Source organism: Homalodisca vitripennis, unplaced genomic scaffold (genome assembly GCF_021130785.1).
Source record: "Homalodisca vitripennis isolate AUS2020 unplaced genomic scaffold, UT_GWSS_2.1 ScUCBcl_5664;HRSCAF=12495, whole genome shotgun sequence".
NCBI lineage: Eukaryota > Metazoa > Arthropoda > Insecta > Hemiptera > Cicadellidae > Homalodisca > Homalodisca vitripennis.
This window is the reverse complement of record NW_025781771.1, coordinates 13,404-36,918: the sequence shown is the minus strand read 5'-3', so window position 1 is coordinate 36,918 and position 23,515 is coordinate 13,404. Positions and strand designations below refer to the sequence as shown.

The window sequence follows — 23,515 nt, the reverse complement described above, 5'->3', positions numbered from 1 at the left end:
AACAGTTTTTTTTGGGGACCTGAAAAGGCCTAATCCATGTGGAGAGTGTCATGCCGAGAGGAGCGAACAAACAATCAACCCTCAGAGGCCCTACATCGAGACCTTGCATCGGCTTCGCCGCGCTATTCAGAACAAACCGACGCGGAATGCTGTCGGTCGAAAGTGGGTGCTAGATCCACGACAATGCTCGGCCTCAATTGCAGTGCCACGAACTCAAATGCTGCAGAACTCAATTCTTTCAAATGGCAAATCTTTCAGGGACACTCCTCCGTATAGTCCAGATCTGGGCTCCGTTGTATTGTAGTAGTGACTTTCACTTGTTTCCAAAGTTGTGAAAGGTTGTTTTTTAGGCGGAAAAAAAACCGGGAGAAAAACTTTTTTTGGGTGGACGAAAAGACCTCAATATGAAGGCATAGTATAAAAAAACGTGGCTTCATTCCTTGGCGGCACGAACAGTATAACGCCTCACGGTATATGAAAATAACTGGTGCCACACGCTCACAACAAGTGACCTCGACAGTTTCCGGCGATATATTTTTGTATGAAAAATAGAGAAAGTTTTATAAGTATTTTATAAATAAATTTCATGCTCTTATCTTTTGTTTTTATTGACTTATAACAAAACGTTCTTTACTTTCTGGACGACCCTCGTATATTGTATACATACCAACTACGTAATACTGTACCGGTAAAAAAACAAATATGTATTTAATTCAAAAGGTTATTTTACTGAAAACATAATTACTTTTAATATTTTAAAGAACAGTGGCATATAGAATACATAATAACAATAGAGTACACATTGTATAAGAAAAATATAAAAGTAAAACTTACATTTTGTTTCCGAACTATGGTAATTTTAGGACACAGAACAGAACAGTACATTAAATATCCGGTAGATACTAAAAGAAATCTGTTATTTTCTTTTGTGTTTTCTTCTCCATCGTCTTTATGAAGGCATAGTCTCTCCACTTTTTAATGAACATCACATCTACAGCTGTCGACAGGTCTTGCTGCTCAATATACATTGCGGCCAACTGAAGTGCTTTTTTTCCCCTCTTCGTGACTGATTTTTTCTGCTTGATCGTCTTCGTCTGAGTCCTCTGGAATGCCTTGTTCACTTGCCTCCTCAACGACTTTTTCTAACGATTTGATCGTCACTAAAAAAATCTTTTTCAAGGTTGTCATCACCTGTCACCCATTCATTTAAATTTTTCTTCTTCAAGATGATCATCACTAGTACTCAATTTTCTTAAGTCGTTAAGTAGAGCTGTGTTGTTATCTACTTCAATTATTAAAATGGAGCGTTCATTTTCATCTTCAGCTGGGTCAGCAACCACGTTTTCTATGTCTGGCCAGGCTTTTCGCCAAGATTTAACGAACGTTGTGCTAGGAGGCATTTCTTCATACGCCTTTGCGACCATGATAGATAATATCCTTAATATTTAAGTGCTTAACAGCTGATATAAGTTCCATTCCCGAATCCATCTTCCCCAAAATTTCTGAAAGCAGTTCGCGCCAATAATGTCTCTTTAAGCATTCTAATGACTCCTTGGTCCATAGGTTGAATGAAACTTGTGACGTTCGCTGGAAGGAAAACCAATTTTATACCGGGCGCTTCTTCACATTCAAGATCAGGTGGTGTGTGCCTGAATTGTCTAAGATTAGAATGGCCTTTTCAGATAACTTACGTTCCTTCCGTTAAATACTTTTTTACTTTTGGAACAAACTCATTCACAAACCAGTCTTTAAAGATATTGGCATCCATTCCCATGCTGCCTTCTGGGCACGATAAAACACAGGAAGTGATGAAACATTTACGTTTTTTAAACACTCGTGGTTTTCTGGAATTTCCCAATGACCAAAAGTGGGAGCTTGTGTGATCCTGCAGCATTTGTTCATAAGGCAAAGTGTAACCCGTTCTTTGTTAAGTTTAAATCCAGGAGCTGAACTTTCATTCCCAACAGAGAAAAGACGTTTAAAGTTCAGACCAGTCTTGTCAACGTTGTAAACCTGTTCTGGTGAAAGATTTTCTTCGTCAATTATCTTTCCTAGTTTGATTACAAACTCGTTTGCTGCAATGATATCTGCGGACATTTTTTCCCCACAAATGTTTACAAAATTTACTCCATGTCGCTTCTTCCATCTTCCTAACCATCCATCACTGGCTGAAAACTCTGCGTTATTTTGATTTTTCAAGTTTCGAATGAAAAAAAACAGTGCCTTTTCTTGTAAAAGTGGTCCAGTTATCGGGTAGTTCCTCTTCGCCGCTCCTGCATAAACCAAAGCCATAACGCATCGTTAACCATCTTATTTGTTGGTTTTTTTAATGTTCGTCGATTCGTCAACACCTTTTCTGTTTCAACACTAGTGCAAAAATCCTGTAAGGATTTGCGATTACGTCGCCAATCATTGACAGTGCTTTTCCCGACGTTAAGTTCATCACATATCTTTTTCACTGATTCGCCTTTGTCAATTCGCTGGATCGCATGGAGCTTTTCTTTTACAGTTAAAACATTTCTTTTACGTTTTCTTTCACCCATTTTTTTTAAACTAAATAAAAGTATATAATCATTCAAACTTTTAGTTCATTTAATAAAAACTGCACACTCTAAAACACTACAACACAACACTAAACTGCAAAACTTAAAACTGTCAACTAACTGAATGTATGTACTGTATGTATCACATTCGGAACCACCTGCTCAACTGAACAGGCATTGTTCTAAACCGTCCCAAAATAGCCGTTCGAGTTGTGACCTGTCGATGACTCATCATTTGTTTTGTGACCGGTTAAAGCGGGCGGCCGGTTGACCCGAGGCACACTTTTGTATTATTTATTATTTTGTTGATTTAGTGTCTCTCGGAAATTACTCTTGCATAAAAAACTGTCTATAAAAAATGTATTACATGTACTGTACGGTCCAACGTAAAATTACACAAACACTGATAGATTGCGTGTGGGGCAAACTGGCGGATGTATAGGTGACTTGGTGAATGCTACTGGCATTTTCCTAAGTCATATGCATGAAGTGCCAGGCTGTATTTTTGCATATTTGTAAGCTCTTGGGCTGTTATTTTCAGTATATATATATATGTAGTGCCAAGACAGTTTAAAGTGCAGTGCCAGTTTTTTCCCCTATAAACACCTCTCCTGCAGGAAATTTATATTGAAAAACAATGGAAAATGCTTGATTAAGTATTTAGAATAGACATAAATATAATTTTTCATTTTAGCAGCATTAATAGTATAAATTAATATAAAAAATAAATACATACATTTTCACTGTGTGTATAGGCACATGTTTTTCCTGCAGAGCAATAAACTGGTAAACAACCTCAAAAAGCACTTAAAATTACTTAAAACCACAACAAATAAGTAACTTTTTCTGGTAGAGATTAAAATAACAAACCAGGTTGTTGTGTGAAAGACTATCTCAAATAATTTACTGGAATGCAGAAGGCAACTAATGCATGACAACCTGAAATTGACTACAGCAGTTATTTCCTGTTGAGAACTGTGACTCCCACCACTGCCCAATATTGCAGCTGCAGAGACGGCATTACCAACTGGGCTCTTATCTGCCAGCTGTCAATCACTAATGTAAACAATAACATATTGGGCCACAGATCAGATTTTTGTATGCTATATAATTACTGCTTGACTCCAATAATTAATGATAATTATTAAGTATAATATATTGTATATTTTTACAGTAGTAATAATAACAAAACTATGCCATGTAATGTATCAGTAGCAACTCTAGATTAAATGAACATGAAGGACTGGCAGATATTTTCATTGAGGTTTTGAGTCTTGACCTCAGGTCAAGGTAGCTCAGTCATTAGAGCACTAATTTATTAAGCCTGGTTCAAATCCAGCTGAGGTACTTATATTTTCGCCTTGGAGAAATAAAATTACACAAAGTAAAAAAAAAAAAAAAAAAAAAAAAATACATAGATAAACCTGACACATACTTTTCTTATTATATTGTAATAAGAAAAAATTGTATATACATATATAAAAATTATAAGATGACAGAAATTAATACTTTTAAAGATGGTGATAACGTTTTTGCAAAAGTAAGAGGACATCCATACTGGCCAGCAAAAATACTATCAATTTTTAATGAACATAATCACTCACTTTATAAAGTGGAATTTTATGGCACGGTGCGAATGGGCTAATGTACAGAATAAAGACTTATGTAGCTATATTGAAAAATAAAGAGAAATATGGGAAGCCCAAGAATAAAAATGGCAAAATTTAATATAGCCCTTGAAGAGATTGAACAATCTTTAAGTGGTCCTACTGAGACAGAGAGATCTGAGTTTGTGGATGAACAGACAAACATATAATGAACAAAACGACTGGCTAAAGAAACAATGACCTGGACGACAAAGTCGCTGAGTATGCTTGTGAGCTACACAAAATTTTAGGGCTTCTTATACAAAAATACGGGCCTGAAAAATTTTAGCTCACTTTTAAAACTAAATGTAAAAATTCTGGAGGATTTTCAGCCAACATATGAATGCTAAAAAAAGAGTTAATGAGCAGAAATGAACATGCATGGGAAGAACTATAAAAGAATTACAGAAGGCTTATGAAAAAGAAAAAAATAACCAGACTGGAGGAACTCGAACTGTCAATTTCACTGGAATCTGAAATTGAAGTTGAAGTCAAAGGGTACAAGATAAAATAAAACATGTTTCACAAGATTTGGAAAACTATGTAGAGGAGCTTAAACATAAAAATACTTTGATTAACTAAATTACAAAATAATATTGAATTATTTGAACACCGAAGTAAAAAAATTGTAAGAGTGAAAACAAATTGTCTTGGTGATAGGATAAATCAATTAAAAAACAAACTAGTTTTCCAATACATCACTAAATTTTGCCAAATATTCACTTTCAAAGGTCTGAAGCTCGAACTGCCAAAACTAATACAGAGCTATGTTCCTCTGTATTGGAGGGAGGCTGGCTGACAGATGATGCAATCAAACTGAGTTTCGACCTCCTTGAGTCTTGTATTGACAAGAAACACTCTATTTTGTTTATCAGCCCTGCTGTGAGTTTGGTAATAAAATGTACTGATGAATTTTCAAGTGACCTACAAGCACTAAATTTGTGTGACAGATCCTATATCTTAGTGCCTGTGAATAATGCTAATGTGATTGTAGAACGGTACACAGAGTGTTCTGAACCAAGCAAGAGGTTCGCACTGGAGTCTGCTTATGTATGTTAAGGATAAAAAAAGGTTTCTCCACTTTGACTCTGCCGGAAAATGCAATACAGCTCCAGCAAGTATCATTGCAAATAAACTTATAAAATATATGAACTTGGAAGGAAACTACTGATTTTGAAAATTGTGTAACCCCTCAACAAAGCAACTCCGAAGATTGTGGAGTATTTTTGCTTTTGATAACCGAGACTATAATAGCAAATATAATCAAAGCTTCTGAACAGGTTAACGCTAAACTTGCATATTGATGAACTTGATATATGGACTAAGCGTTTACAGGTTGGATCAATGTTATTATAACAATACTAGCAAGTATAAGACCCTGAAACAATTAATATCAATGACAATAAAATTCAAAACCAACCACTTACAAAGATAGCAAGATTTCTTATAATGTAGCACACAAGGAGCACACGAATGGTAGATCGGTCAACAATTCTGTTCAAAACTCAGGGAGTGTGGCAGCTGCTCAACCAGCACTAGTTACTGGGGACGATGTCAACCAAGTATCTTACTATACAATCACATGCAGTGGAGAGAGGTGGAGCAATTTGTCAAATTCATAAATGGAGATGTCTGTACTCAAACGAGCTCACCTGTTGGAGAGACGTCCTTACCATTGACAGTGGCTTGTGATATAACTAATCTTAAAGAAAGACAACAAATGTTGGAACATGAACTAAAGAAATTGGCCCAGAAAGTCTCAGAATCTAAAATCCAAGGCTCTTATAAACCTCCCCATTTACCAACAAAACACAAAACTCTGACTTACATAAAACCAAAGTATTTAGAAAAACTAAGAGTAGTAATATGTCTAGTGTATCTTATGCAAATTGCCAAGCATATGGAAGCTACAAAATACTGTAAAAAGTGTTCAAGGAAGCAGTCAGATCAGAAAGGCTCAGATATACTTACTAATCTCCCAATCACACAACGGCAAGACCTATCACAACTGTTCCCAGTTCACGCTCTCAAGTTTCACAACCAAAAAGTTACACTGCCAGTGGTGGTAACTAAAGCTCCTATCGTTATTTCCACTGCCTCTCACAGGACACCACCAGCACTAGCAAAAAGGTTCGAAAGGAAGGTGAAAGTTTATGATGAGTTTTTTAACCGATACATAGATGAATACAAAACTACACATAACGTCTACAACAAGTTTATCTCTACATGACACATCAGTACAAGATATCCCTGGGGTGGCTCCCAGGTTGCTCTCAAAACTCTCCAACTCTCAAAATTAGTGCTGATAATTTTTTAGAACAAAACGTGACAAAAAAAACCAGACACAAAACAGCCTCAAACCAAAAACAAAAAATAAATTAGTAATCTTTCACCAAAACATGGACAGACTGAGCAACAATGATTGATAGATTAAACCACTTTCTATACATAAACAAGCCACATATAGTTGTACTAAACTGAGCATGGTCTAAATTCCCTAATACTCAACAATGTTTGCTTGACTAACTATGTTCTGGTTGCTTGCTTTTCTGTAGAGAAAATCACATCTCAAAGGGGGCACAGCTATATATTCAAGCAAGACAACCTCGCTAATGAAGTTGAAAGTATCCTCTCAGAAAAACACAGTATTGAGTTTATTATGTGAAATTGCAGGTATAAAAATACATCTAAGCAAAAAGGAAACCTTATATGTGCTGGGTGTTTACAGACCCCCCTCTGCCTCACTTGACGAGGCCCTTACACAGATGACTCAAGTGCTGGAAGAAATTCCAAATAACAACAATGGAATTTGTATTTTGGGGGACCTTAACGTTGATAGTCTGACACAATCAAGAGAAAAAACTGCAGTAAGTGAAATGCTTGCCACTTTCAACATAAACAAGGAATTCCTCTGCCCCCAACCAGAATAACCTCCACCACTGCTACTTCAATAGATGTAGTATGCACCGATCTGGACTTGGGGAAGGTTAACGTTGAGGTTATCCATACCTCGCTTTCTGATCATACAGGACAGCTCTGCAAACTTGAAGTTAGACTGTGAAACAAAAAGACCTATTAACATGACCAGACGGATTTTCAACTTTCACAATCTCTCAAACCTATCAAACCTCCTTGCATTAAAACTCCTGGGAAAGAGTTGAGTCAGCACCTACAGTAGAAGAGGCATACTCAGTTTTTCATTAGTACAATTACAACAGCACTAGACATCACATGCCCCCTTAAAAAATCAAGAATTAAACAAAAGAGAAAACATACGCTTTACAACACAGAAGTTAGATGAACTGCGAGCAGACTTCATAAGAGCTAATGAAAAATGTGCACTCAGCAAAAAGGAAGAGGACAAATATATAGCTTTTCAAAAGAAGAAGGGAATATGATATGAAGCTGCGAATACTCAGAAAAACCAAAGTGTGAACAAAGAATAGCTGAGGCCAAGTAACAAAAGTAAGGCTGTATGGGAGATTGTCAACAGTGAAAGGAAAGGCGAAAAAAAAAGGACTCAGAAACAGTCTGGGCAGTTGAATATCAATGGTAAATACAGTTTGAAGACCTGAAAGAAATTGCAGAATACTTCAATGAATTCTTTGCGACTACAGCGGAGGATATTCTGACCAATTAACAATTCTCCCCAGGAACTTCAGTGATCGAGGAGCCAAGAGATCATTACGAAACAGCACTCAACGAATTTCCAATTGGTAACATCAGAGGAGGTACTGAAAGTTTATTTCTTCTATGAAATCCAAAACATCCACTGGAGTAGATGGGATAAATTCAAAAATATTAAAGTTCTGCAGAAATGAAGTTTTGTATACCAATCGCCAGTATTGTTAACAAATCCCTAACCCAGGGTAGATGTCCTGAGAATCTAAAAACCTCCAAAGTGTACCCTCTGCACAAACAAGGTAATAAAAAGGAAGTGCAGAATTTCAGGCCCATCTCTTTAATTCCTACAGTGTCAAAAGTCATGGAAAAGGTCATACTGACACGTCTCACACAGCATTTGGAGATAAATCACAACCTACCAGAGAGACAACATGGCTTCATATCGGGAAGATCAACCACCAGTGCCCTCATTGATTTGGTGGTTGAGCACCTCATTGACAACCTTGAGGAGGGAAAAAATGTTTGTAGTGTTTTTCTAGATCTAAGCAAAGCTTTCGATTGCCTTAACCACAGATTATTATTGACAAAACTTAGCTCTTTAGGCATCAAGGGTACAGCACTAAAGTGGTTTGAAAGTTACCTGCAGGGTAGAAGGAACATAGTGGAGATCAGACAGGTTCTAGAGGGAAATATCAGAGTTGAAACATCCGAACCGATGGAAATTAAAAGAGGTGTTCCTCAAGGATCTGTCTTGGGGCCTGTACTGTTTGTGCTTTTCATTGGAGACCTTCAAGAGCACTTGGGGGAGGGTTGCTATCCAGTGTCATATGCGGATGACACTGTCCTCGTCACAAACAACAAGTCGGTGCAGGCACTGGAAATTGACACCTACACATCTATAACTAGAGCTAAGCACTACTGCCTGAACAACAATCTGATTTTCAATGCATCCAAAACCAAATGCATCTTATGGGGAAGACATAAAGATTATGTATCATTGCCACTGGACCTAGAACAAGTGCTCTCTGCAAAGCATTTGGGTGTCACAATTGACAATCGTCTCTCATGGAATCAACATGTAGACATAATGTGTTCAAAACTCAGCACAGCTCTTTTTGTTTTAAAGAGAGTTAAAACACATTAGCACACCAGAAGCTACTAGAATCGCTTACTTTGCGCTTTTCGAGACACATGTTCGCTATGGAATAGTGCTTTGGGGGGGCTCTTCTATCACCAACCTTCAGCGAGTCCTAGTTATGCAGAAGCGTGCAGTGCGAATCATGGCTGATTTAAATCCTCAAGAAAGCTGTAGAGATGCTTTTAAGAACTTGGGCCATACTCACAGTGGTGTCTATTTACATTACGGAGGTAATATTACTGGCTATCAGACAAAACTGCTTGAGGAACCGTGATATCCATGAACGCCAAACAAGACATGGCAATGACTTCAATCTGCCCAGCCCACAGATCAGCTCTATTCGCCAAGAAGCCAACCTATGCACGGTGCCAGGTTATACAACATGCTACCAGGAGAACTTAAGAACCTTGGCCCACAAGTTTTGAAGAGGAAAATGTTTCAAGTGGCTAGTGGAAAAGACTGTATACAGCCTAGAAGAATTTATGACCATCAACACCTACTAATAAAAGTTAACAAAAATGTTTTAACTTATACTTTTTAAGATTTGACGCTGTCTCTGTTCTTGATGAATATGAAAATAAAGTCTATTGTCTATTGTCTATTATTGTTATAAAAAAACTATCTTAACATATTTTCATATTTTTGTTTTTTTTTCCTAATTACATGAAGATTATGAAACATATAGTTACAAACAAAATTTGCTTTATAAAAATTTCAGTTTATACAAAAATAGTGTAGTTTTCACAATACATTAAATAAAACATCAAGACAACACAAATAATATGATTATTAAATGTCATCAAACAAATAACTTGCTTGCATTTTCTTTTGTATGGGTGTCAGGAACTTTGTAAAAACAAAATAACCCTATCATATTTACACTGAAAACTCATGTTCATTGCTTGGACACAACTCAAACCATTACATTACTTTTATAAAAGAAATACGATAAAACTATAAGTTACTGTTTTAGTTTGTATTTACTCAAATACTTGGGTTATCAGAACATTAACAACAAGAATAGCAGTTACTGGAAGACAAAATCATCTCATAGGTATTTTGGGGACCAAAATAAACTTCATATGTTCCTAATACTTTCCTTCTTCCATAATGAATTGAAAAAATACTAAATGAGTATTTCCTGTCACCAAGTCACCTGCAAATAGGCCTAGACACACGAACCACCTGTCACTTTCGAATAATAAGTTTTTGTTCTTTTAGTTTTTCTTTTCATTGACTGTAATGACTTGAAAATTTCAAAATAGATGAAATAAAATTTGTTCTTTTTAAAACTGTAATTTATTTTGGTCCTCGATAAGGAAAACAACAACAATAGTGCCTCCTGATAATACCAAAGTGCCCAAACAACATGTTTCACAGATCAAAGAGTAAGGAAAACATCACAAATCCAATATTTATCGATAGTTTGGAAGCTATTGAAGCTATTGAATAGAGTTATCTGATTATTTGACAAATATAACTTTGTACCATATAAAATATTATCAAAATTAGGGACACTGTGGCACTCAAAGGGTTAAGCGTATAAATGAAAAAATATGTTTTTTTCAAAAGAAAATATGTGTAATTAATAAAAGAACAACATCCAAAATGACAATTTGAATTTATTGCAAGTTATTGTATTGATAAATATAATGTTTATATCAAGAAATATTTGTAAAACTGGTTGCAGGGAACAAAATTTGAATTATTTTTAAAAAGTAAGTACCAGACTAAGTCTTGTGATGAAATACGTGAGAAGTGATATGACAAGCTACCAAGCTGCTAATATTGTTAATCACACAAATATTATTAAATTAAGAAATAATTCAATATACTTAATATAATTATATTGAAAAATTCAGAATTATTCTGAATTTAATTATTTCAGAAAAATTAATATAATTAAATCCAGCAGCAAAAACTGCTGCGGGTGCGATTTTTCATGTGTTAACAGCTCTATTGATAAAGAGTTTGCTATAAATTAAGAAACATAATCAAATGCACAAGATGCTTGGTTCCAAATAAGTCTGGTATTTAACTGAGTTTTTCATATTTAAGTGTAAATACTTACAGATTGACTGAGTAAGAAATTACTAAAAAATCTACTGTAAGCAAACATTACAGAAAAGAAGTTCTGCAAGTACACTTACAAGAGTTAATTTATGTGCCCATCTCACAGCAATGTGTTTCGATCCAATTTTCTTGCCATCCATAGCTGCCCTCATCATCTCGGCCTGCTCAACGGTCGCGTAGGTGACGAATGCGTACCCTCGGGGTTGGCCTGCCAGGGGTCCAGAGCGGTGAAACAGCAAATCAAACTTTTCCATGCGTCCGTGTTTTTCGAGAATTTTCAGTAGTTGATACCAATAAACAAAGGAAACAACAAATTGATTAGCAAACCGTAGCCAAAAGATTTAAATATTAATTAGGCTACAAATAAAATGACGCAAAAGCACAAGATACAAGTCATGACCATTACAGCAGGGGACGTCCATGGATACTTTACAACAATAATCTATTTGAGGACTAAAACTGTGTTATGCACTAGACACATTATTTTATTTGAATGATGTAAACCACAATCTATATGAACCTATAATATTTTTAGTCATATAGTAGAAGTCTAATAAATTGAGCTAAATGGGACCAAGACGAGGGTAGTTTTTTCAACCTCCGATCCCATGCTATGACGGCCAGACAAGTGGCAAGTCCAGTGTGCGCAGTAGTCGATCACGCAACTTCACACTACAACATTTGTCACTACCGAGTTCAAGTAGCCAGTTTTGGACTGAGCTGCAGCCACATAAACATGGCCGTCTCTATTGATTCTTCCGACAAATTTAAGGAGTGTTATTTTGTTTTTCCTGCAAACAGAAGGAAATAGTGCAGCAGCAGAAATCCATTGGAGAATGCTGTGTTTACTGGAGAAAACATTTATGAGGACAAACAGATATCGGACTTTGGACCGGAACGGACGATATAGTGATGTCGGACTGATTTGCCTATGGACCCCAAAATATTAATAACATTATCATAAAGCTGAATATACAGTTTAAGACAGACGTTAATTGAAAAGCAAACAAGAAAAGCAGGGCCTAAACTGGGAACCTCGAGACACTCCTAAGTTTGCAAAAAAGCCCTCAGAATACATTACACCAAATCTTACATTTCAAAAAGGAGGTATGACTTGATCCAGTGAATAAGATCAGAATAAAAGCCAAAAGGTGGAAGCTTCCTCAAAAAAAGATGATATAAGCAATTGTCACACTCTTTTGAAGTCTAAATAAGTAGGATCGACTTGGCCTCATTACTCAATGGCAGGTCCAGTCTTTCTTAAAAATGATGATGAATAGCACAAATACATCCAATTGTGCACAAAAATTGTGATATACAAGCTTTTATAAAAATATTATAATGTAATGTATGTATAAAAATGCTTCAATGTTACTTATGTTGTCTCTTTCTTCCCCTACTCCGAACCATTAAAAAAATTAAAAAGACGAGTTTTCCAAAATAATTTGTATACTAGATCAAGGATTCATTTACAAAAACTACAGCCATTCATGATTTTATGAAATTTCTAACATGTAGCATTGATCAAGTTTACTTGAAGACACTTCAACCTATTATTGGTTCTCATGGTTAAGGCTTACTTTTTCATTCATGTAGTAATTTTTCAATTAACCAGGTTAACCAGTAACACAGTTGATATTCCACCAGGATAATAAAATTATGCAAGTAACAATAAATTTCACATGAAAATTTAATACTTAAAAATACTGATGACACATAATATTACAGTTTTGTTTTGAAAAGTTAATACAGTAGAGTCCCGGTAATCCGAGGTGAATGGGACCGAATGTACCTCGAATTGTGAAGAACTCGAATTATACGGAACACTTTGAGAAAAATTGGGTTATAATTAGAACTGAAGGCAAACAAAAGAAATATGCTTTTATTACAAATACCAGCATTAAGAAATTACTTACAGAGGTCCAAAGATGCAATGTTTACTTAAAAAAACTGTCTAGAGTTTTTTGTTTCACCACACTGCAGCGTTTGCGGGCAGCCATGTCTCTCCACCGCCGAAGCAATAACGTGTCTGTCTGCCGCTGTCGCCTCTGCTTGCTGCTCTACGTAGCGCAGGGCCGCATCCAGTGCCGCGTAGCCGTCGCTGTGAGTCATTGCCGGGTCTGTCTCCTGCACACTTTCTTCTTCGTCACTCCCGTCAGCTGTCATGTCTGTGACCATCTCAACTATGGTGTCGTCTGTTGTCTCTAACTGTTCGTCCCTACTCATCCACTCTCCAATATCAGTTTGATTTGTCCCATTGCAACCAGGAAGTCTGTTTATTAAATTTATTAACGGTAGATCGTCATCTTCATCATCATTTTCAACTTTACACACTCCGATTTTCTTCCATGATTTCTGAATTGTTTCTGATTTAATTTCGCTCCAAGCTTCAGCGATCCAATAAATAACATCCTTGATTGTGACTTTTTCAGGAAATCTTTTATGGTTGCCTCTCCTTCAATTGTTTGAAACATTGATTGCAACAAAACGGCGTCTGTACTTTTTTTTTCAAAGTTTCAAGTACGCCTTTCGGTGGCAAAAACATCGTGCGTATGCCATCGCATTGCAGTTCCCCTTCATCTGGGTGTGATCCTGCGTTATCAAGTGTTAAGATGGCTTTAGAGGGTAGGTTGCTTTTCTTCAAAAACTTTTTGGTTTCAGGAACAAACTCACTAAAAAACCAGTTTTTAAAAATTTGTTTGCCCATCCATGCGTTCTTTTGGTTTGTATAACTTGCTGGAAGCGTTGAAATAAACGCACGAGGCTTAGCAGACTTGCCAATGACAGTTAGTTTTAATTTATGGCTTCCCGACGCGTTTGAAGCGGCTAGCACAGTCAGTCTCTCTTTGCTTTTTTTGTGACCCGGAGCAGCTTTTTCCTCCCGTGAAGCTAGAGTTTATGATGGCAAAGTTTGAAAATTCAAACCAGTTTCATCACAGTTGTAAATCTGATCAGGTGTTAAATTTTCACTTTTAATAAGATTTTTTAACTTTTCACAGAACTGAACAACTGCCTCGGAATCCGCCGAAAGTTTCTCCCCACAAATTTCTAACTGCCTCACGCCATAACGTTTTTTCCAACGGTCCAAGCCATCCTACACTTGCCGTAAAATCTTCCTCACCTTCATTGATTTCATTGCGAAAGTACAATGCCTTTTTCCTGTAAAATAGGTCCGGAAATAGGACAACCTTTGTTTCTTTGTTGACAAAACCATAAAAATAGGGCCTCGCTAGTTTTTTCATACTCTGCTTTCTTCATAGACTTCCGCTCATTAGTACACTTTTCCGAGCACTTTTCTGATGCAAACTTTTCAATTTTATCGCGATTCCTTCGCCAGTCACCAACTGTTACTTCACCAACTCCGTACTCGGCAGCTAATTTTTTTAACGTTTCACCTTTATCAAGTCTTTTAGGAGCTTCTAGTTTTGTTTTTATCGGTACAAACTTTCTTTTACTTTTTGAACTCATAGTTCACTGTACAATGAACACATAAACACTTCAGAAAATACTTTTGTACTGAAACTTAATATTTAGACAACAAGTACTGTACGTTGTAAATAACAGACGGGTAAGTGCACTGCGATCGTAATCTAGAACAACCATAGCGCAGTCGAACGTGATGAGCAACGAACTGATTTATTTTAATATTTTTAGACAATACGGGGCGCGATGTTCCGTGGCCTTGACAATAGGGTGGGGGTGGGGCGTTGCAAATAAAGTGGCACTGATGAGTCAGGCTGCCGGCTTCTCCAAGTAGCCTAGCACTCAGTTTACAGACATACGCTAGAGTGTGTTGTACAAATATGTCAATATCACATTTTATTTTTTTACATGTGTTGGCTCGGATTTAACGGAACCTCGGACTATCGAGACTCGAACTATCGGGACTCTACTGTAGTTCATATTATTTTATGTTTGTTTATAAAAATTATATCCAACTAAATAAATACATTTTTCTTGTTGATTCAATTACGTAATTACGAGGTATTTGTACTAAACTAAGAATACCAAGAAAAAGAAAAATGTTGTATATGCTAAGAAAGAATCCTGAACAAACAGATAAAAGTAGGGAGTATAATAAGAAACATGGTAGGCGATCACGTTCTAAACTAGATACTGGGGGAGAGAAATAATAGAGACAGTAGATGAATTGAATGTGGACTCTGAAAATTTAGGAATGGGAGATAATATAAATAGGGACCCATCACCAAACAAAATAGCAGAAAGTTTAGTTGATAAGTTACCCGAAACTAATGATCCAGTAATGCGTATGTTAATCAAAAATGAGTCGAAAACAAGATGAGATTCGTGAAGAGGTAGCAAAGATCGGACAAAGACAGGAGGAGACGTGCAAATGGCAGGAAGATATGATTAGGATAATTCGTGAAGAACACATTAAATTCGTCCAAGAACAAACAAAAGTCGTTGAGGAATTTGAAAATCGTATGGCAAACTGGAAACGCGAGTCGGAAGAGAAACAAGACATTTTTCAAAATTCGGTTCACCAACAATTTGGATACAAAGAAAAACAGACGGATGAAAATTTTTTTTTAATGCATGAAGTTTTTGAAAGAAACAGAGGAAGAAAGCGATAAACGGGATGAACGAGTGATAGATACAATTAAGGTAGTTGCCGATAAACATACCAAAGACATTGCAGGAGTTTATGACGAACTAGATAGACAAAAAGGAGAAGTCAAAAAATTAAATCAAGAAGTAGAGAAAATAAAGGAAAAACCGTCATGTTGTAAAGGGGGCGAGTTAGTAGTAACATGTGTAGGCGGAGAAAATATGGAAAATACGGTACCTAAATTCAATGGTCGACACAAAAATCCGAAAGAATTTATTACAAAAATTGGGAAACTATGTTAAGAGATTACAAGATAGAAAAAGAAATTCACCCTGTATAAGTTTTAAAGAAATAGTAGATTATGCGATGGAAGGAAATGCAAGTCGTTGGTGGCAAGTAATAAAAGGTGCTGTTAATAATATTAAGGAGTTAGAATATGAGTTGTTGGAGAAATTTTGGAACCGTGACATACAGATTGGCATTCGGAGGCGTATGAACAATGAAAAATATAGACCTGGTGGAAACTTGAGTTGATCAGAATATTTTATTGATCGAGTTCTTTTGATGCAGAGTATAACCCCAAAATTAGATGAAGAAGATATTGTCATTATACTTTGTGAGCACTTTGATAAAAATATTCAAGATGCGAGACGGGTACAAATTTGTAGTCACTATCAAAGATTTCGAGAAGCTACTTGATCGCGATGAGAGACAATCAAAATTTTAACTAAATCGTGAATTTGAACACAACAATGGCAATCGCTACAGCAAAAAAAATTTTGACATAAATCAACACTATCGGCCACACAATAACAACCGGTTTGAAAATCATAATTTTAAGTCAAACAACAGAAAACAATTATAGGATGTCTAATAGAAATCCAAACGTTGGTTACCAGAATCTGGCATGATAATTATTCGCAAAACGAGAATCCCGGATATTTAAAAAGACCACAAGATAAAGAATATCCTACCAAAGAACAGGAACAACATTGTCGCGTTATCCAATTTAAAGACGAACATGATAAAGAATGATGGACGTCACGTAGTTTAGAAGAGAGTAATAGAGTTCGACAAGAGACATCGTCGAACATAAACACAAATTTTCCAAAAAACTAACCCATGTTAAGGACTGTAACATAAAAAAAATTACATCACTTAGAAAATACAAAGAGAGAAGTATTGAAGTTCAACAAAACATTAATCTTTAAAGAAACATGTTTGGAAGATTTTGTTTATTACCTTAAAGTAATATGATATTTTATTTGAGAAGCATAATGTTTATGAAATGTTATGTTTTTGTATTGAAGAATGTATGAATGGAATGAAATAGTTTGCAATACATTAAGCTGGCTAATGCATTTAAATATAAATGAATAATACACAAATAAATATAAATAATAATTGTAATGTTGATAAAAAAATAACATTTTAAGTGTGTTGACTGATGAATAGTTACTAGATGGCAATTTATACAAACTTTGAAGCGAGATATAATGTGTAATGAGAATAATATTTTTTAAAGTGAAGTCTGAAATACAATGAGGTAATGGAGAAAATGTATTCATACTTGAATTATAATGTGAACCAAGAAATGAAGAATATTAATGCAAAATGAACACAATAGGTAATTAAATTTGAAGAAGATGTAACCTAAATAAACTCAAGTTTTGATGTAATAATGAACAGTATGCTAATACGACTTAAGAAATAATCTTACTCTGATAGACAATAGAGTGATTTTATTTTAATATAAACTTTTGAGTGACTTATTTCAATTAAAACTGTAAACGACTTATTTGAGATGGACAATAATTTCTCTGATGGACAATAGAGTGATTTTTGTTAGATATTAACTTTTGATTGACTTATTTATTATGTTGTAAAAAAATTATACAAGAACCACTATGGAGAATTATTGAATTTTTTTAATATTTTGAGAGTTTGTTGACAAGTTAACAGATTTCATTTATCGTTATGATTTCTGCAAAAGCAAGTTAATATTTTATTTATAAGATAAATTAAATATAATTAAGGGGCAATTATTACAGTTTTGCTTTGAAAAGTTAATAGTTCATATTATTTTATGTTTTATGTCATTATAAAAGATTAATAAATAACTAGAGGAGTTTATACCACATATGTACACACACACAGGAATCCATACAGAAAGAAGAACATACACACACACAATTTTGATAACTTACAATAAACATATATAAATCAATAGATTTTAAAATTAAGATAAACTATAAACCTATTTTTAGAGTTAAAATTAACATAAAACAAATTATCATACATATAAGATAGAAATACATAAACTATTGTAAAATTTGAATCATCAGATAAAATAAAGTAATTTCTTTAGACCAAATACCACTGACAGAATGCATTAAATCTTAATATCAAGGAGATTGTTATGCAAAGTAAGTTTACAACACCTGGAGTTATAAAGTGAATTTAGATCAGCTGGCGACTTTACAATAATGGAATTTATTCTTTTGAATGATGGCTTAATATGAGACTGTGAAGAACCTTTTTTCATCAAAGTTAATCAACATTTGAGTTATTAAATACAGTAATATATTTTATTATTGGTGTTAAATTGGTGAATCTCAATTTTTGTAAAAGAACAGAATAGACATATACTAGATGATGAACACCTGAATATTGGATGGCAACAAGAACTCTCAGATCTTCAAGGATTACTACTACCAGTATTAAATCCACACTAAACCAACAAGGATGATTGGAAGATGAATAGGCCTAAGTGCCAATGGAACACACATGGTAAAACTGGATTTGAACTCAAGTAAGATCTATCCAATTTATGATTCAAAATCTTCATAATTCGGACCTATTTTGTATAAATTCAAATCTAACATGCACCATAACCTTTCCTATGTTGGATATATTTTTTTTTATGTGCCCATGGCAGTATAATTCACGAAACCCTGTATCATACATGTGACAAATAAACTCAATAATAAATTGTAAATCAAATGTTTATTTATTTATATCAATAGCTAGTTAAGCAAGGGCAAAGAACGGGTTAATAAATAAATAAAGCAAAAGACAAAGAATTAATACATATAAGATTTGATACTCACTCACTCACACATGTGTCCAAATTTCCAATCCACAATCTGCGATCATCAGATTTTTTGTTCCAGAGGAGGCGGTTCAGGTGCGGCAGTTACTTTGGTTAGAGGCTGAAACATGTTATAACTGTGGCTAAATAAAGTAGTTAATTCTATATTTCATTACATTAATATTGATATTAAAAAGTAATTGGTTATTAATATTATAATATTAATAACTGATATTATGGCTCCTTTGCATTATTTTACGAACAATTTTATACTCCAAACACTATAAATAATTATGACACATGTAAATTGTAGTCCATAACACATTTATAGAAGTAGCTAAATCCATTATAACAATCTTAAATAAGGTAGAATTGTTATCACAGTCAATTGTCAATGCCTCCGGCCATCAACACAGACAACACCATCATTACCCTGCGCTGTTATTTGAAAACGAAAAACATCCCTCACGATATACCTATCAGTAAAACATCAACATTCTAGTCAGAATTTTACCTTTTGAAGAACAAAATGTATTTTAACGTTGATGTAATTAGTGGGTATGGTCCAGTATGTTTGTTATGAGTGAATGGTGTGTGCTATGATGTTGGTTTTGATCTGCAGCAACAGTATAAGCACTGTTGGTTTTATTACCTCTTATATGTACAGGTAGAACGCAGAACATACCCGTGCACTATGCATAGTCCAGTGAGCTGAGAGGACAACCACCTGAGAATAAATCCGAACTGAGCGACAGATATGTTTTGGCCACATTTGAGGCCTCCCGATCACAAAGGGTTAATAGTCTGACATAGCGCAATGTAAGGCTGCAGTATAATTAAACGCCCCAACAAACGACGGTGATCAATAATATCATATCATCAATATCATGATGTAATAAAAAATCTTAGCTATATAACAATTTACAGTATAAAAAGTAATAATTTTATAGTGAATAAAAACAAACCGATGTGATCTGAAGTCGAGAAAATACTGATCAGAATTGCAACTAGTCATCAGTGCAGGCTTTAGTGGCGCCTCACCTTGCACTTCAGGAAAAAAATATCCCTCGAGATATTTGGATACTTCCTAATTCAAGCTCAGATCACGTGAGCGTTTATTAAGGTTATCTTTAACATTTTATATTTATACTAGCGGGCCCGGCGCGCTTTGCTGCGCATTTCAATAATTTTTTGCAAAAGTTGCCCGCGGCTTCGCACGCAATTTCCCGTTGAAAACAGTACACTATATTCACTTATTCTTTTTCTATCACATTCTAAACATTGCTGAGATAATTGATAGTCGTTCCATCGTGAGCCTCTTGGGCGTATTATGAAGGTATGTACCATATTCCTGCCTCTATCTAGCTGTTACCCACGGCTTCGCACGCAAATCTTAAGAACCGAAGTCCTTATATTACTTAGTAAATTTTTTTTTTTACTATAATAAATTTTAGATTAAATTAGTTATATCTCCGATGCCACGATTGAGCTTGCTTTGTTGTCTCGATCGAGAGAAATATGTACACACGGAGTTTTGAGAACCATACTTCTGTCAAAAAAAACAACAACTAAGGTTGATTTTATAACATTCTTTATATTTGTAGCCAACGTAAGATAGTAATTATGATATCTGCATTGCTCTTCTGATCAAGCATGAGCATGGTTTATATTAAATAAATATTGCAGTTAAAGGTGAATTTTTACGTCAAATTTGAATTGTATTATCTGGATAGTAAAGTCTATGTTTAACAGTGATTGCAGAAACAGTTTTAAACAAAATTTGTCGTTTCTCTTAAGCTTACTCTATGCTTTAAAACTATAATTGTAATATATGTTTACAAAGAACAGCTGATTAAAAATTTGAAAAGACGTTAACATATGTTTGCTGCAATGCATTTCTTATGGGTATTTCTGTAACCAGTGGGGCGGAATCCTGAATCGGGAAAGGGATGGGCATAGCTTATAAACCTTCTCCGTGGAAAAATACATATACGTACAAATTTTCATCATGATCGGTCCAATAGTTCACGATTCCATAAAGGACAAACATACAAACATTCATTTTTATATATATAGATAATATGTGCGTATGTATAGCCTAATAACAAATAGTAGATAAGGATTTCTTAGTACCCTATAATTATGTTGTATACTCAAATTTGAATTAACCAGTTTATAAATTTAATAGTTTATCAGTCTATGTTACATTGTAGTGAGATAGTTTAAAATTTTGTAACCAACATGCTATTGTAGTAACAGGTCCCAGGAATGTAAAAACTCAACACTTTATTTTGTAATAGGTATTGATAAAAAACAGTATATCCCGTCTCTAGCGGCCATTACTCAAATAACACACACATGGTTTAACTTAGTTTGAATTATTTTAGAACAATAATGTCAAACTGGATTACGTTATAGACTTTTAAGATTGTATTATAGTGAAGCTTTAAATAGTTTGGGCAGTTACAATTATTTGACAGGGTAAACAAACATGTCTGACAGCATTTAAATACTTCTAATTGATGTTTCGATGTTATTGATCACTCAAATGTTGGGCACTTATTATGCTGCAGCCCTTTAGGAAATAAAATTTGGGTTTTTACAAATATCTACTTTTGTGCATGGCAGGTAGACTAAGCAGCCTACACTCTTTATTCAGTTGTTTTTATCCGAATGAATAATTCGATATATTACATGTACAATTTATTTAACAAAACACTAAATAAATTGTGTTATTCCTACTTATTAGTCACTTTCATTTGTTGTGTAAACAATAAATGGTAAGAAGTGACTAATTGGTTGAGAATTTGAAAAATGCTGATGAATATAAGGTAATTATGATAAATTTTTCTAGATATACGTGTGGGTTTGGCTAGTGCCTTCACAAAAGTGGTTGCTCACTGCTATCTGCACTATCTATAAACATAAAATCTGTAACATATTTCTGATGTGTGGGTCTAGGCCATACTTGGATTTGTTATTTTGTAATGTTATTCTTAAGTTTGTTAAAAAAAAATTATACTATTCTTATTGTTAATATTATAATTCTTGTTTTTTTACGATTAATATATAGCCTAATAACAAATTTGGATAATATATCGAATAGTTTGATAATAACAATCAAATAAAGAGTGTAGACCACTTATTAAAGTCTCCCCTGCCATGAATAACAGAATTAAAATGTTCCACTATTTGTGAATTATTAGGCACTGTGTAATATAAACAATTAATAAACAGGATCAATCTGCTCTTAATGCTGTTAACACTATTATTGTTCAAATGTTTAGTGGTGATTTACATAACCTTACCATAGCTTTAATTTGGGTTTGGCAGTGTTTCTTAATAGGCTACAGGTTTATTGAAAGGGTTTCACTGCAACGAAATCATTTCAATAACTTCAATGTTTACCAACATCAAAAAGCATTGACTTTTATAATTTTGAAAAGACTCTTGACTAACGGATAACAGTAACCCAATAAACCCAACCCGACATAACCCATCAGATAACAACAAGCTCCTCATGCAGCGGGTAAATGGGGTGATCCTGATCTGTGATCGCAACCGGCGGAGGAAAAGAGTGGGGGCAGAGCCGAGCAGTACCGATAAATCCCGAAAATTCGTCGACTGGTCAGAGCTAAGCAGTGCCGACAAACCCTGAACATGCGGCTGATAGCGACCTCAGTTCGGAACGGTTCCGATTTCTATTATCTATTATGAATTAATGAGTCGTTTTATATCCGAACATATCTGCAAAACATAGAAATTATATCGAATTAATTATATTAATATTGAACTTTCTTTATGTCTGTTTGTTGGATATATCGAGGATGAAAAATAAGCTATAGATTTGAAATTGTGCATGCAACTTCGACCAAGCCTGATATGTGGCATGTGTCGTCTGGCGTACGCAATTGAATCGTGAATTTGTAAAAAACCCCATAAGTAACAAAAAGTAAACTTTTGGTAAACTACAAAAAACCATTTAAATAGTTTATTAAGTTTTTAATACTATTGCATTTTTGTGTGTGTTTAGTACATGCAAAAAGACATATTTTATCACATTTTTTTTTAATTTAACACTAAAAGCATCTCTGTAATTATATAATTAACTGTGTTGCACTTATGGGGTTTTTCCAACAAGTCACTATTTAACATATTGTTTATGCTGAATTGGTGGGTTGAATAACATTTTACTGAAATTTTAAGTTGGAAAACAATTTTTTTTACTAAATACTATGTTACATAAAATACTTGATATAGTCTTATATCATATTTTTACAGAATATTTTTTTCAAGTTTTCATTCTGCATCATTATAATCTCTTTATGTTTATGGGTACTCGGTCTTTGTAGGCCGCTATGGAGGTGACGGGTCTTTTACACTACTAATCGTTGACTCAACGACCCTTTCTGAGAAAATAAAAAATAAGACAGGGTCATTTAGTCTTAGGTCTACAGTCGTTGAGACAACGACCCCCGATTGTGATTTATTTAAGATTTTCTACACAGGTTCGTTGTGACAACGACCCAGTAAAATGAATGAAAAGGGTCAATTACTCAACTGGGTTCGTAGCAACAACGCCACTTTTTGCCTGTTTAGTTGAATATTTCAAAAGATGGGTCGTTGTCTCAACGACCCTAAATTATATTAAATGCTTATATTGAGAGAACCAGGTCTTTTACTCAACCATTCTTTGTGTCAACGGACCAAAATGGAGAAATGTATAAGCAAAGTGAAGAAGGGTTGTAGCGACAACAACCCATTTTTCAACTCAATGGATAAAATATAGTAAGAGGGTCGTTGAGACAACGACCTACTTTAAACTGTTGA

General features: G+C 34.7%; 1 protein-coding gene across 1 annotated transcript; it reads right to left on the bottom strand.

Moving 5' to 3' along the window:
- Positions 1-7,136: 7,136 nt before the first annotated feature.
- On the bottom strand, positions 7,137-18,790 carry LOC124373470 (probable RNA-binding protein 18; the record flags this gene model as incomplete). The annotated part of the gene is made up of 3 exons (XM_046831843.1): positions 7,137-7,244; positions 11,069-11,315; positions 18,705-18,790. Coding segments are annotated over 3 exons (441 nt in total), but the record flags the coding sequence as incomplete, so codon positions are not given.
- Positions 18,791-23,515: the final 4,725 nt, after the last annotated feature.